The sequence below is a fragment of the Lepidothrix coronata genome, unplaced genomic scaffold, assembly GCF_001604755.1.
Source record: "Lepidothrix coronata isolate B3197 unplaced genomic scaffold, Lepidothrix_coronata-1.0 Scaffold33, whole genome shotgun sequence".
Classification (NCBI taxonomy): Eukaryota; Metazoa; Chordata; class Aves; order Passeriformes; family Pipridae; genus Lepidothrix; species Lepidothrix coronata.
In genome coordinates, this window is record NW_016690213.1 from 1,488,085 (window position 1) to 1,504,778 (window position 16,694).

The window sequence follows — 16,694 nt, forward strand, 5'->3', positions numbered from 1 at the left end:
TACTTATCTTGACATGCTTACCATTTTGTGGTGATAAAAGGAGCTAATGGACATGTATTTTTATCAACTATTGTACTGAGCTTGAGAATCTACAGTGTGGAAAAATATCATGAAAAAATTAAGCATGTTTTCCTTTTCTCCTGAAATCTCTGTGACTACAGGTATTGCAGCTCGGCTCTGAAATCCTCCCACAGTACAAGCAAGAGGCACCAAAGACTCCGCCACATATAATTTTGCATTATTGCGTTTTCAAGACCACCTGGGACTGGATCATCTTGATTTTAACCTTCTACACTGCTATTTTGGTTCCTTACAATGTCTCCTTTAAAACCAAACAGAACAACGTGGCATGGCTAGTAGTTGACAGCATTGTAGATGTCATTTTTTTGGTCGACATTGTGCTCAATTTCCATACGACCTTCGTGGGGCCGGCAGGAGAGGTGATCTCTGACCCCAAACTGATTCGCATGAATTACCTGAAGACCTGGTTTGTGATCGATCTGCTCTCGTGCTTGCCCTATGATGTCATCAATGCATTTGAGAATGTCGATGAGGTCAGTATACTGGTTCCACTTCCACCCATTAGTTATTACTTAGTGGTTGGGGGGGAGGTGGAAGCGAGAAGAAAGAAATGTGTGCTTTTAAATATATTGAGTTACTGTACATATGTCACTAGTAGCCACCCACAGCATGCACGGAAGTTTGCCTATGAATCCTAGCCAGAAACGTCATTCTTTAGCTGCACTGGGAAAGGCTGTAGTTTTTGATGTTAAAAATCCGTGTTTACTTTACTTCATTATGCATCCTCAGAGTTCATGAGGACAGACAGAAGCAGGCAGCAGAACCTCTGTACAGCACTGAGGAAAACTGCTCTGTCTGACTTACTATGAATAGCTTGAACTGGTGTGTCAGGACAGTTTCTCGGGTCAGGCTTCTCTTGCTTTCACTGCTGACTGAACAGAGTATGTCTGCTAATGGCAATTCTTCACATGAACAATTGGGAAGTGAAATACACTTTTCTCAGCTGCTTCTGGTACACTATAGCAGATGAAAAAGAGGCAGGCAGTGACTCACCGAATATTAGACCACCAGAAAGCACTGTGTGTATATCTGGTGATCCATGCAGCATTGTCTGGCAAAAGTTGTTTTAGAGGAAGGTGAAGCAATTGAAGGTGCCTTTTTTGGTAATTTCATAATTAGATGAAAGGATAGGAAACCTAGACTCTTCAATTCTTGCTCATTTCTTTGGGAACATATCACAATCCAGCAAAAGAACTACCATTCAGACACTTAAAATCACAATGCTGCCTCTGCTTATTCTTTTGGATCAGTCTGCCAAGAAAATATTCCTAAATTAAATATATTAGGGGTCCATGCCTAAATAGTTCAGAGAATTTATGAATTGCTAATAAAATCTTAAAGAGGATTCCAGCAGTCCGCTTTCTGGTTGCATATTATAAAATATGTATCATCAACTAATTATGTGTCTAAATTTATCTCTTGCACATACTAGAGATGTAACATGCAGAATCACAGAATCACAGGATGGAGGGGGTTGGAAGGGGTCTCTGGACATCATCTAGTCCAGCTCTCCTGCTAAAGCAGATCCATGCAAAGCAGGTTGCACAGGATTCCATCCAGGTGGGTTTGAATAACTCCAGAGAATGAGAGGGATATGCATATGGATCTCGTCGGGGTTTAGTATTTAATTTTTCTCCTGCAAAATTTAAATTTTACGAGTTCCTTTAAAGTGTGACCATGTTACAAAGGACAGCCTAGCTATCAAAAGAAAACTAAGCCAAGTGAAATATATGGGCAAAACCAAAACCACATTACTTTTTTAAAAAATACACTACTCAGGTTTTTATAAAATTTAAAGTATTATAGTGATTTTGTCAATGGCTCAGGATAAGTAGGCAAACTATTGAATGTAGTGGAAAAAATATGTTATCTGATATTTAATTCCCAAGAGAAGTTTTCATTTTATATCAAGCTACAGACTGAGAAAACACAAACGAGATCAAGCAAAAAAGCCTTGTGAGACCTGTCCTGAAGTATTTGTTTGTCACAGAAAGGGCCCAGACTGCAGATTATTCTGCAGGGCTTTCCATATTACTTTGCTGTGCCACTGATAAAGGGGAAGCAGTGGCCATATGTCAGTTTCTGACATTTAGACTGAAAGAGCAAAAATAATAAATAAATAATAATAATTATAAAAAGAAAGAAAGAAATTAAGCCAGAGACAAAAAAGAGAAGGAAGCTTTTCTCACCCTCTGCAGATAGTAGCAACCTGGTGGTGATTTTGCTGGAGGAACACTTTGTAACTTTAGACTGGTTATGTGACCTACAGAATATCCCTGAGGAAAATGTCTATACCAGTGGCTGTGACAGCCCTCAAGCTGAGCACAGGTGCTTTTGAACTCATGGTAGCAATTCTGCAGAGAAATACTTGTGTAAGTTTGAATTTATCCAAGTTCTCCATCTCAGTATTGCCTTGTAACAATGAGAAGCTGATTGGTACTTCAGTTTTCCTACAGCTCTTCAACAGTCTCCTTAATCAGTATAACATCAGTATATAATGTTAGTTTTAGTTACTCTGCTATCATGCCCAAAGAAAAAAAATAACCAACATTTTTCTTGATGCTGTCCTTTTAAGACTGTTCATCTCCATTTCCCTTAGTGGGTTCTGACATTTAGCTGGTATAAATCATTGTAGAGTCATTAGAGCAGAGTTTCCACTGGTGTAAATTGCTGTACTTCTGTTAAGGGTTTGTACTGGTTTATAGGACCTGAAGGGATTTGCCAGCAAATTCACTGACAGAATAACACAGTGCACATCAGGTGGGGGTTTAGGACAGTATATGCTGATCACTGTTTCAAGAGCTGCCTGTAGAGAGAAAGATAACCTTTTATTAAAGAGGAAAAAAATAAAAAAAGTAGAAAATCTTTGCCTGATATCTTCCTTTCTGCTGTGTAGAGCATTCCCTTTTGGGCCAACTCCCTCCCTTTCTCGCTGGTTTAAATTTTGCCTGTCTCTTGCCAACTTCACTGTTGGATTAAGTCAGGTGTGAGGCTGTGCTGCTCAACTTACAAGTAACCAAACTGAATTGTTATTTGTGTGCCACCTTAATTTTGCTGAAAGGAATTCCCTCGGAGCCATTGTGCTGAAGTTAGTAGGTGCCCATAGCTGCTGCAGATATTCTTTTAAAAGTCCAAGTGTGAATACTCTTGAAAAAATTGCCAGAGATTAAATGATACCCAGTGTCAACAGTGGTGATAAAATGAGATGAAGAAATTGAATTGCTGTTTTCCTGTTTTCATGTTTTCCATATATGATTTTAAACAGCACGAAATAGAATCCTGGCTTTGCTGCAGTCCCCATAGTGAAGGGGAACTGGGGCAGGTGGAACCTCACTTGTTTTCCTCTCTGCTGTCATTCTCTGTTAAAAAAACTGACACTGAAGACACCGAGGATGTCATGGAGGAACTAACTTGACAAGTCAATTTGTTTTTAAGAATGCTGTAATTACTGTGATGGAGACTAATTGCTTTGCAAGGGACACAGGACATGGAGCAATGAAGAAGTAAGAAACTGTATAATAGGGTACTGAGGCTTTTTTTGGCTCTGGACAATTTTGGGACTGTCCCATCACTTAGCTCTTGATAGATTAATGATGAAACCATTGTTATCATCTTTAAAATGATCCACTAATATAAGAATAATTATAATAGATGAAACTAGAGTTGATCAATATTTTTGGCAAGCAGATACTCAATTGAAAAAAATTCTGTTATTGTATTTTTTCTATTTTGAAGTAACTTTTTATTTTGCAATTTACTTAATTATTCCAATATAAGATATATTAGAAAATATTTTCTTGAAACAAAACTAAGTGTGACTTCTGTGTTTTTCAGGCAATTTCAAAATTCTTTGGGTTTGTTGCAGTTTGGAACATTAGTATATTTTCAATTTGCATTTTTCAATATAATTGAAATCCAGTTTCCTCTCTGCATGGTTGAGAATATTTTTGTCCTCAAATTATTTGAATTCATTAACTATTGATCAATACAACTATTAATAACTACAATTAATTCAAGAGGCACTTAAGTATGAATAGCCACATTCTACAGATGGAAGAGGAAAGAAAAAACATTAATGTCTTTGTTCATGGGCATATAATTAAGTATGAGACTGTATGATGCTTCTGATCTCAAGTTCTGTGCTCAAAGAGGCAGTACAGCATCTTATATTCAGACATGAACAGAATTCAACAAATAAAGAAATGAATAGCTGTAGAGAAATTTCTATTGTTAATCCAAATGAAAGAAAAGTTATAAATGTTTCTCCTGGCTTTTATATATGGGAAGCTAATTATGTAGTTAAATACTAATTACTTTCTTGACCTGCCATAGAACTTCAAGAGAAGAAAATATACCACTGATTGATGAATCAATTTAATGCTAGGCTTCAACTTTCTATTGTTAAGACAATACATCATGCTGTAATTTTGTTTGAGTAAGAAAAGAAAATATTGGTCTAAAATTTACACAGCGCTTAAAAACATGTAGTGTTAGTCTCTTTCAAATTTGAATGATCACAATAACATTTGTCAGTAATCCTTTACAGTAATTAGTATTATTCCTCACTTAAGGAAATACCACATACTTTGGGGGATAATGTTATCTTTTTGTGTTCAGACATCAATCAGTAAATTTAACAAAAACCAGGCTTAAAGAAAATTCCACAATTTTTTTCCAAGAACAGTGCAATTTAAGGCTTTGAATTCCAAAGCATACTTTTGCAGTGTCAGCTTGAGCAATTTTATACTGTGGTTTTCTGCCATAATACCATAAGATGTAATTTATATTGGAAAAAATTTGACTTATTACATGTGATGCAGTTGTTGTGAAATCTCATGGTACAAGTGGAATCCAGTCATGTCACCACCATATAAATCTCTGAAATGGGGAGTTTTTAGCAGTAATTGCTATGTGTATTTGAACAGAAAACTATGATCAATTGTTAGCTGATGCCAAATTGAGAACCATATATCAGTCTATTAGTTGAGGTAGAAGAGAAATAAATGCACAGCCAAAGATCATCAGGAAAGATGTATTCGACATAAATGATCTAATGTTCACTTAAGTGAATGAATAAGAGAGAAGCTAGCATGGAGGCGAAGAAGATACACAGCTTTGAAAGGACATTTATGATGATAGAAAAAGTTCCAGAAAAAAAACATAATACAGATGTAATAGAAGTAAATTAAGCTATTTAGTGCCAAGTAAGCGTGGTGTAGCTGGAAAGTAAATAGTGAGTTGAGAGAGGGAAAAAATGAATGTGTTGCTGGTCAAATTGTTGGCAACTCTCTGAGGCAGTACTTTTGCAATAGATTAATTTAAACCTTATTAGTGGAATAATCTCTCATGCTAATACAAATTAGCTATCTAGGAATTACTGAATTAGCTACACTGGAAAGCATGCAACATTCCTAGACTTTTTTTTACCATTGCATGCAATAAAGGGCAAGGGAATAAATTATTGTATTTACAGTTTTATGGAATAAACAGGGACCCATAAAGAAAGATTTTGAGCTAGATGAATTTTGCAAACTGGAAAATATAATTTTTTGAGGTATTTTTAAACTGTAAACAGCTGAGTAATGTGAAATCCCTTTGCAACAGTAGTTCATTGCTCTTATTTGGATATGTCCAATTAGGCAATACTGTATTTTGCTTGTGAGCCTATTGATAAATCTAGTAATGAATGAATATTTTTATTATGGCTAATTATAATTATAAAGTAGTTATAATCTACTTTCTGTGTAATGTCTATAACAAAGCATGTACGATATCGTACATGATCCAGTCATAGCAGAAATGTTGAGAAACTGTGGTTCTAGGGTGAGATAAACAAGATGAGAAGGGGTTAGTGAGACCCTGTGGAGAGAGTGACTCCTTACTGGGGCTTCTGGGGAAGAATCAAGCAGTTGGGTTTCTGTACCGGGAGGGGAGGCAATGGGAGGGCTGGAACATGGGCCGTGGATTGGGAGTGTGGTGATGAAGAAACTCCACTTGATTGGGTGTCCCTTTGTGAGAGGCCCCTGAGAAAAAGGACAAAACCCATGGAAGGTGTGTGTTATGGGCTGTAACCTGCCAGAGACCCTTGGAGAATAGCTAGGAGGGTTGTTGGTGTGACTGTAGTGTTTGGAGCTTCAGAAGGAGCTTGGGGGCCTTGAACTGTGGAAGAAAGGGAGTACCATGGAAAGGAAAGGTGGTGGTGGAGAAGGAGGGCTGCTTGTCTGACTTCTGAAAGTGCCTCTGTACTGCAGCATGTCCCAGGGGGCTATGCCAAGCAGGAGTAATTCCTTAACAAACAGGTAGGTGGAAGGAGTATTTGGGGAAATGCAAATTAAGTAAAGCAGATCCCTGGGTACAGTGGACAGCCAGGATACAAACCAGGTAGGCAAAGAAGCATTTGCTTTTCAGTCTCTTGAGGATTCGGGAGAGGGTGTCTCTTTTCTTTGTCTGCTTTGTTCCACATCTTCCTATGCCCCATTTTTTTCCCAGTCAAATATGGATTTCTCTAACTTCCCTCCTTAAAAACCTAACCTCCACACTACCAATGAGCTGCTTCCTTTATGCTACCCTGTGAAAGGGTAGGCTGTCTTTTCCCCCCAAATCCTCGGTTTCCCAAACTGTGTTGGTGTTGTATATAGGTGCTACAGAGCTCTTATGCCTTTTAAGCCATTCAGGGTTAAATTCTCTCTTTTGCTATAAGCCTGCTTAAGGTGTTGAGTATATTTAAATTCTTCTGCCTTCCGTGGTTCATGCACCTTGGTGGCTCAGAGACATCTGCTCTGTTTGCTGATAGATAGCCCCTCACAAAAGAGAATACCAGAGTAGGATGTGTTGCTGTGTCCCTGCCTGGTCTTCACCTACTCTGTAGGTTCTGCTGTGGCTGTTAAGATGCCAATTAACTCCTCTTTTTCTGCACTCCTGATGTTCAGATTAGTCTTTTTGCTAAGTCACAGATAAGTAAGGGTGTTATTGGATTTCAGGGCTACTTCTTCATAGCTTTGAAAGGGATGACATGATTTATCATTCTGTTAAAGAGAGAATAGTAATCTACATAAGCTATTCAATCTGTATAAGGCTAAAAGAATTAAAATGCTGAATTACATTTTCAGTGATAAATGTATGGTGATAGCCTTTGTCCAAGAAGGAGAGATAATTGAATATATTAGATTATGAATTATTTCAAAAAGTTGCTGTTAGAGTGAGCTTTACACTGCATATAAAGGGAAGAATGTCTCAGACACGGGGATTAGTTACTCTGTTCTTTTCCCCACATTCAGCATACTTGTGTTGATCTGAGGCAGAAAGTCAGATGAGTTGACAAAGGGTGTTTATTTGTGTTTGTACGGTGGTTGCTCTGTAGTCTTTTTCATATTAGGGATGGGATCGGAATTGGAAAGGTGGAGTGGTATTAGATGCCAGTAACACTAAATCTTATTTGGGTGTTTTGCCTCTTTGAGATGAATAAAAAGCTTCTGGAACTGATGGCTTCTTTGAATCATAGAATCAGTTGGGTTGGAAGTGACTTCTGAGATCATCAAGTCCAACCCTTGATCCACTACCGCCATAGTTCCCAGACCATGGCACTAAGTGCCACATCCAGTCTTATCTTAAAAACCTCCAGGGACAGAGAATCCACCACCTCCCTGGGCAGCCCATTCCAATGCCTGATTACCCTCACTGTAAAGAATTTCTTCCTAATATCCAACCTAAACTTCCCCTGGCACAGCTTAAGACCATGCCCTCTTGTCTTCCTGATAGCTGCCTGGGAGAAGAGAACAACCCCCACCTGGCTACAACCTCCTTTTTCAGGTTGTTGTAGAGAGTGATGAGGTCTCCCCTGAGCCTCCTCTTCTCCAGGCTGAACAACCTCAGCTCCCTCAGCCTCTACTCATAGGACTTGTGCTCAAGTCCCTTCACCAGCCTTGTTGCTCTTCTCTGGACCTGCTCCAGCACCTCAATCAGAAGCATTGGAAAGTAGATTGCTGTCTACCGGGGTTAATTTTTTATTTACTACTGTGGAAAGTGGGATTTCTTTAGATTACTTATGTGTTATCTTTATTCTTGTTCTTCTTCTCAAAAGAAAAAAAAATAAGAGTTTGTTTCCTGGTTTTGTTGTTTTTCTGAGTGTGCACGTATGCACGTAAGGCAAGCATGGCCATAGTTTTACAAATGAAAAACCAGCCTTCCCATCTCTTCTCAATTATTGCTGTTTCCCCCTCAATTCTAACCAAGCTTGCAGATGTCTGACTAAAATAAGCTTTGGGAGTCTGGAGATCTGTTTTCTTCAGTGCTGAAAACCACAGCACTATCCAGAGGGCTGAGGTATTGATTTTAACCTGTGCGCATAACGTTATCTCATCTCTTGGTTGCTAAATGTGGCAGTCTGTAGGAAAGGTCATATTCTCAGACCTAATTAAGAAAATCAGAAGAGGCAAATGACAGAAATGAGAAGTCCTAATAATGGCCTGACAGGGCTGCCATGTTGCTGCAGATAGGCAGAGCCGGGCTGCAGGATGGCTGACTTCAGCATCAGATGTCAAGAAAGAAGGTAGTACTTTCCATGGCTATTGCCTCACTTACGGTAGTGATAAATTTGGTTCATTGCCTCCCTTTTTGGAATAAATAATTTATTTTTTTGGGTCTGTTTCATTCTGTCTCTTTTAATGGTTAGCTTTTAGTCTCCTGCATCTCCCTTTAATTAAGATGAAGCCTGAACTTTAGCAGTTTCATATGAGAGGAAAGTGCTGAAAAACTTAGGAAAGATTTGTGCCAATATTGGATATTTCTCTGTTTAAAAATAGATAGTAAGTAGGAAGTAAATTATCCTTCCTCTGAGCCTAGAAAAAAAAAATCTTAATGCTTGGGTTAAGTGCATTTTCTTTCCATGCATGCAGAAAGTGAATAATGGCCTAAAAAGTAAATACTGTCATGCAGATTGAATCTTTTACTAAAGTACTAGTGTTACTGCAGCTGTAGGAGGTGAACATTGCATTTTAGTTCTTTTCTAAAGTTGTTCATCCTGCATCTTGTTTGGAAGGGAAAATGAATTATTCCTTGGTTTTTATTTTTGTTGGGGGAGGTGGGCTGCACTTAATTTTTATTGCTGTTCTTTAAACAATTTATATTTTGTTTTTTCTAGGTGAAATTTTATTATTCGATTAATGGAGTTTAATTTAATTTTGCATGGCAAATGAACAGCAGCAACTGTTTTTTATTTGCACAGCAAATACTGTAGTATCCACTGTTACTGTTCTTGGGGACCATAATGACAGAAGTAACAATAATTACTCTCCTTATAGCCCTTCCCTTGTGTTTTAAAAACACTTCACAGTGTCTCTATCTCTTTTTCTGGATATGGAAGTAATGGCACAAATCTTATGTTGTCTGATACAGAGCTAGAGCCAAAATATGGATATCCTGGATCCCATGTTTGGAAAGAAGATTACTTACATGGCTGATATACCAGTGAGAGACAAGGGGTGCACTGATAGTAGATCGGATCTTGCAGAAAAACAGGAGATACAGAAGAAAACCTGTGTAAATGTGCACGGTCTATAATGAGTAGGTCTAATTAATGACAAATTATACATGGAAATTTACTTTTGGCAGTATTTCATGGACAAAATTATGAAGCATTCTCTTTGAATGTAAAATGTGGGTCCTGCTTTCCTCTAGGACTGAGACTGGTTTGTTTTTCTGTTGTGTTTGGGATGCAGTTCCACTCTGCAAAGATTGAGTAGGAGGAGTGGAGGCAGAGTGGTTGTGTTTATTATTTTGAGGGCTTTTGACATTCAAATTTGCTCAATCAATGACTAGAGAGTTATTTCTTCCATGTCTCAGTGCTTTGAGCTTGCCCTTTGGTTTGGAGGGACTCGCTACACAGTCTTCCATTTTTATGCATCAGCCGTCACTGGCAGTGAAAGTAAACCTGCCAACCTATGAAATATTTATCTACATCTCCATGAAGGTAGCAGCAGTACAATTTTTTTAGTGTCATTCAGTTAAACTTCATACAATTTGAAATATATTTGTGTGTGAAATTTAGCATTTTCTGAATACTTTGCTAAATGCCGCGTATTTAAATAGGTTCTCTCTGTAACAAAATACAGTACAAATGGACTGTTTGTCTACTCTGGCCATATAACAGATTTCTTAGCTTTTGCATAGCCTCAAGGGAAAGTTTCTGTTGGATACAGTACTAATAGTTGCAACTGTGTCAGAGTAAATCAGGCACAGGTAGATCTTCATGGGATGTTCCATAGTCCTGTCCTTTCCTTGACTGCCATGTAGACATTCCTTATGGTGGTCCTTTAGAACAGAGCATCTGGGGGTGCCTGTTTGGGACCTGTAGTGCAATTTCTAGCTCTTTATGAACTGAGGTTCATCTATGTCTTTTGGGAAGAAGGAGATCTGTGTGTCTTTTCATCTGCCTCTCAAAGCTGATAGGAGTAGCAGAGCTAAGAGGGTGGGACACACCAAGAAAAGTAAACTGAGTTCAGGCTCCCTTGCGTGACATCGTGGAGCCATCTCTATGATAAAAGCATAAAAATAATCTGCACTGATAAGAGCATTAAGATGGACAGTAATCTGAAAGTACAGTTTTATTCTGGAGAGTAGTAATCTAAAATCGTCCATTTTGAATACAGCAGATCTATTCCAGTGAGTATTAAAATATAACTTGGTAAATCTAGTGTCAAAAAGTACTGTTTTAAAGTCTTGGAGAATGATCTGGATTTTTTCTACTTTATCATCTATGAAACAGTCTGTTAAGTTTCCGTTGTTCATACCCATTTGAAATTCTGTCACTTAGAAATTTTTAAGAGAGTTATATGAACAATCATATCCCTGGGCATTTCTTGATCTTGGTATTGATCCATTTAGAATAGACAAATCCTTTCCTCCAAGGAAATAAAAATGAAAATGCTGTAAACGCTGAAATAAAAATAAATTATTTTCTTAATGTAGCTTTTTCTGAACTTTTACAATCTTATTGGCAATGCAGTCAGGTGAAGTATTATGAATAATGTGAATATTAATTGCACCTTTCAGTGCAACCAAATCAAGTATATATTTTCTGCAAATATGCAAGTTCTTTTTGTACAAAAAGCTTAATTCTCTCTATCTCTCTGGTCAGAATTTGGTAGAATCACTTTCTCCCAAATGACTCAGTTCAATCCCATTTTAAATATTTTTAACAAAATTTTTTTAGTAAATTTCACAAGGGAAATTAGGATAAGAGTACCTTGGAAACAAAGTAGTTTGCCTTGAATGTTTTAAATCTAATTTTGCATATTTTATTTTGTATTTCCACTTTTTATATCCAATTTCTTAAACTCCCCTTCTGTGATTTTTTTTTTTTCCCCTTTCCCCAGGTATTTCTACTCCTCAACATTTTTGTGGTTGGTTGGGTTTGTTTGGTTGGTTGGTTTTTTTGGGTTTTTTTTTGGTTTTTTTTTAATTGAGAATTAGCCTAATTCTAAACTCTTAAGTCCTTCCTGAATCATTATAACTTTTTGGCTTTGGTAGGACTCTCACCGAAAAACAGTGGGTTTTTGCACCACTATTTTTGAACAAAAATAAAACTAGTTTTTCAAATGTTGGGATAGAGAAGTTCCTGCCCTTGCCTGAAACTTTGAAGCACTGTGTGATTAAAAAGCTTGGTTTTGAGACTGAAGCTAAAAGCTGACCATTGCTGGAGACCTCTCAAAATATAAAAAAATTACTGTTATACTGTTGAAGTTTGTAAAAAGGAAAAGGAGAAATGGGCATTGGTCTTAAGCAAAAAAGCCAGAAGGCTGTGTTGTAATGTCAGAATGTTTAGAATGTAGGGACTATTTGTGCTTGTGACTCAGGGACTTGCATATCCAATTCTAAAATATGGTTATAATTTATAATTTTTTGTATTTTCCCCTTTGCTTTTCCTCTCCGTACTGAGTGTTCAGAAATACCCACTTTCCCTCACCTAGAAATTAAAGCCTTTGTGTTGTATTCTCTGAACTGGCACAGAGACTTTGCTCCAACGTTTACAAAACAAAGCTGCGTATGGAATGAATGCGAAATGGAAATTAACTTACTTTGTGTAGGAATTTTTGCATCACTGACTTGAAAAGTTTGGCATAGATAGTCATGAAAAGAATAGTTCACTTGCTCTTGTCTAGATCTCTGCAAATATCTGATTTAAAGGAAGAGTGCTTTTTGCTCTTTTTTTCTTTTCTTTCTTTTCTCTCTTTTTTACTTCCCTCTCCTGGTTGTGTTACATCTTGTCCAGATACTTAATAGAATTGATAGTGTGTTCCCAGGTAACAAATTACATCTGTCTCTGAAAATAAGTGAATGTAATCATGACAAATTCATGAAATAAAGGGGAAATATATTGCTACAGTCCTGGGGAACATGAGTCAATATGCTTTATGTAATTATTTAATAAAACATCTCTTCTAGTGCATTGAAACAGCCTAAGATACTGAGGCAGTTGTATTTATGCAGGAATAAACAAACTTCCAGTAAAAGCTGGTGACCAGAAGTATGCAATTATGCATTTCCAGAAATACTCATTAAACCAGTCTGCTTAAATTTTAATCAGACTTCTATGTATGAAACAGTATTGGTAAGAGGAAGTAAGAAAAAAAAAAGGATTTTTATGAAAGGCTCTTCAGATGCTTCTTGTGCCCCAAATGGCTTTAAATTTTTTTATTTAACTTCTTGTGCAAATCTGTATAAAAGTTAATAATACAAAATGGCTTAATTTTGTTTTATGGGAGACATATTATTATTAGCACAGAAATGCTGCATTGATACCAAAGCTGCCAGAAAAAGGATATGATTTGGGGATTATTGAGATATTTGAAATAGTTAAGCTTTGTGTAGTCCATGTGAGAAATGTCAGAGGACTGATTTTCAGTGCATGAATTCTTATAGGAAAGTGAAGTTGTAGGAAATACATTGTTACACTGAAAAATTACAAATCTCCAGGTACTTGCAGTATTTTTTGGTCTTCCTTATTTATCTTTCTGGTATGTCTGAGCTACATATTTTAATCTGTGTTTTGTATCTGACATGCTGCATAGGAATGCACAACTGGATGTGCAAAAGATAACCTGTGATTTGAAGTTTTTACAAATGTATCTGTAGACCTATTCAAATAATCTGAAAAGGGAGTTTAGAGAGAAACTCATGAAATGTTAGTGGATGAAGACAAGAGCGCATATATACATCCCTGGAAAGGGTCAATAGCCTTTTTGTATTTCACAATTTCTCTTTTCAGGTGTTACCTGGTGACCATCTGTTCATTATGGATCACCTTGTGTCTTTGGAAACTGCAGTTATGAATATTGTTGCTTTCGTATTAAATTCTAATGGTCACTGTGCTTTATCCTTCTAGGGCATCAGTAGCCTCTTCAGTTCACTTAAGGTGGTCAGGCTACTTCGGCTGGGTCGTGTAGCTCGGAAGTTGGACCACTACATTGAGTATGGAGCAGCAGTCTTGGTTCTGCTGGTGTGTGTGTTTGGTCTTGCTGCACACTGGCTGGCCTGCATCTGGTACAGCATAGGAGACTATGAAGTTATCGATGAGGATACGAACACCATCCGAACTGAGAGCTGGCTGTATCAGCTGGGGGCGTCAATAGGAACTCCTTACCGCTTTAACACATCGGGCTTTGGGAAATGGGAAGGCGGACCAAGCAAAGATTCGGTCTACATCTCCTCGTTGTATTTTACAATGACCAGCCTCACCAGTGTTGGATTTGGGAACATCGCTCCGACTACGGATGGGGAGAAGATCTTTGCTGTTGCTATGATGATGATTGGCTGTGAGTATTAGAGATTCTCTCTCTCACACACACAATGCAAAATAGCTGCACATCATGAATACTGATTTCTTAAGAACATCTGGAATCGTGTCAAATATTATGCAGTTAAAAATATTTTTGGTGTCAATATAGGTATTACACTCTTACTAGTTAGTTTTAAATCACAAGTAGGAGTGTTGTTGTGACTATCAAAAATTCAGTCATTTTGGAAGGAATATTCTGTCCACATCCTTTCAATATTCTCTTCTAAGTAAACCATAAAATGTTTAAAGCCTGAACTGTTAAAAATTAATGCACCAACCTTTGTGCCTAAATTTGCTGTGTGGCAAAATCTTCGTATGTCTGAGAGCTGTATATATTGGATAAATGGGTTGGTGCATGGGAGGAGGTCAGGGAGCATCATCTTGTCAGGGAGAGAGAACAAGGGCTCTCTAGAAACCACAAACTCCTCTGTGAGCTGAGCATACAGACAGATCCTAAAGCAACTGGGATGATGCTGTCCTTGGACACCTCTGGCTCACATTTCCTTATTAGAATGGATACATATTGCCAAGCTGTCCAGCTTTTGGCCATATTGTCATTTCAGTGCAGATATGCACTCAAAGTGCCTTGAGAGCTACTTGGAGTTAAGAACCATATGGTGGCCACTGCTAAACTAGGTCATATTTTTCTAGATAAGGGTGGAATTGGAACCAAAATAAGGAAAAAAAAAATCTACTTTGTCCATGGAAGAGATTATAATTATATGGAGAAAGACACGAGCTTCTGTATGGTAATATTGCATCCAGAGGAGGAGAAAGTCAATCCTTGCTATGCAGCAAATGAAAGCCAAATATATAATGAAACTCAATTAGCAGCACAGTACCTGTTGTAGAAATATGAACCTTTCATTGTGATGTGTCATTTTACAGCAACACTGAAGTCATGTACTGAGATTATGTGTGCAGTGTTAAGCAGGCTGAAGGTTAGTGAGAAGAAGTATAAAGACAAGCATCCTTGATTGCATAGGGATTGGGATATTTTAGCTATGAAAATTGTTAATTTTGTTTAATTTTTCCAGTGCCTAGAGTCCCATCATCCTAATAGAACACCTCCATAGCAGAAGGATGTACAAAACCTGGATAAAATTGTGCAGTTTGCTTATGAGAAGGTGCATTAGACAATGTAGCAGTGTAGCACAAAACAGGCTTCTAAATGTATTTCCTGATGAAGGTACCAGTTTAGTAGGAAATATCCTGATCTTTGGTTTTTTGTTCATTGGGTTATGACCATAACGCTAGCTAGAACAAGAATAGCTAGTGTTATTCAATATTGTTATTTAGTACTATGAATACTGAACGAACATAACCTTCATAAAGTCACAAATATACATGGGAGTATTTTGGAGTTATACGTGTTCCAAACTCTTCATATGACAATGTTGCAGAAAGAAACTGAATTTATGCATAATTAATGTTCATAGATATTTGCTTTGAATTCTCAAATTAACTTTAATTTTGTTCTGGTAATTTTAAATTTCATTAATTCAGTCACATTTGAGGGAAACAATTTTGTTTGTATTTGGACTTCTGTACATTCTTACATTACTTCTTACATTTCTAACCCTGTAACTGTCTGTGTATCTAAACACCTTTATCACGTGGACAACTACATGGAAACCATTAGGACTATTCACAATATGTGTTTGCAGGAATGGCGACTAAGTGATCCAGTCTTTGAGTTTATTTCTCTGGGTTTTATGGGGTCTTGATTGCTTTCAACATGCTGAAGTTTTGAGCTGTGGTCACTCCTCTAGATGGGAGGAACAAAACAGGTTTGTTTGCAGTTATTTAGAGCTTAGCTGTTGATAGACATTCTTCCGCTATAAGATTTTATGTTAAAATGACCTTATTGTGTAGAATTAAGCTCCCAAACATTGATCCGAGCTTGAATTAGGGTGATTTTATAAGAATTTAATCTGATCTAGTCTGATCTGAGTACCTGAGAGGTGCAAAGCAAGTGTATCAGGGGAGACGAAAAAGAAGTTTCTTGGATAAAGCTCTTGTACATCACTCAGAAAAATTCATATTTGTTCATGACCAAGTAACATGTTTGTTATGATCTGAGCTACTCACTTATAACACAGTTGGTGGCTACGTGTTCCATGGTCCTCATTTTGCAGATGTCAGATCACGTAGATTTGTGCATGGGATGAATAGGGGCTGTGGATGCCCAAAGCATCAGAAATAAGCAGTATCAAATCAATTCTGATAATGCGTTACTGCCCACTAATAAAAGGAAAGGGTATATGATCTCTCATTCATACTTTGCCATTAACACTGTTTTTATTTTAGCTCCTATCTAATGATGCATTCTCAAGAGGTACTGCTATCTTTTATTAGCACAGGGAATAGCATTTTCTTTCCATGAAGGATGCAGAGAGAGCCAGGTGTTTGACTATCTAAAAGTTCAGTTGTAAATAGGTGGGATTTGCTAAAGTCCAACCACAACATATTACTCCATTAACTTCTTCCCTGCTAGAGGATAAGTCTTTAAGAACTGTGTGAATTTATCTTGGTTTTGACATGTCTAGCTATAGTCTGGGCAAAAATGCATGCCTGTGTATTGAAATGGTCCTATGAAATAAGTAAAGGAATTTTAAATTTTTTTTTTTTGTGAAATGGAAACAACACTATCACTTTCTGTGAGGATGTTACCATTTTTATTTGGTCGAGTAAGACAATATGTTAACAAGACTGGTTTTGAGATTCCAAAACTGCCACTACAGCGTCATCAAAAAAAAAAAAAAGTAGTATTTGGGAA

General features: G+C 37.3%; 1 protein-coding gene across 3 annotated transcripts in view; it reads left to right on the forward strand.

Annotated features, from left to right (window-relative positions):
* Nucleotides 1-16,694, forward strand: part of KCNH1 (potassium voltage-gated channel subfamily H member 1) — a 185,894-nt gene that overhangs the window by 38,596 nt on the left and 130,604 nt on the right. For all 3 annotated transcript variants that reach the window (XR_001874221.1, XR_001874222.1, XM_017811781.1), the window contains exons 6-7: nucleotides 162-554; nucleotides 13,463-13,892. Coding sequence is in view for 1 of the 3 variants with exons in the window: in XM_017811781.1 (XP_017667270.1) it covers nucleotides 162-554; nucleotides 13,463-13,892 (823 nt within the window). In the remaining 2 variants the exon portion in view is untranslated. The remainder of the gene's footprint in view (nucleotides 1-161; nucleotides 555-13,462; nucleotides 13,893-16,694) is intronic.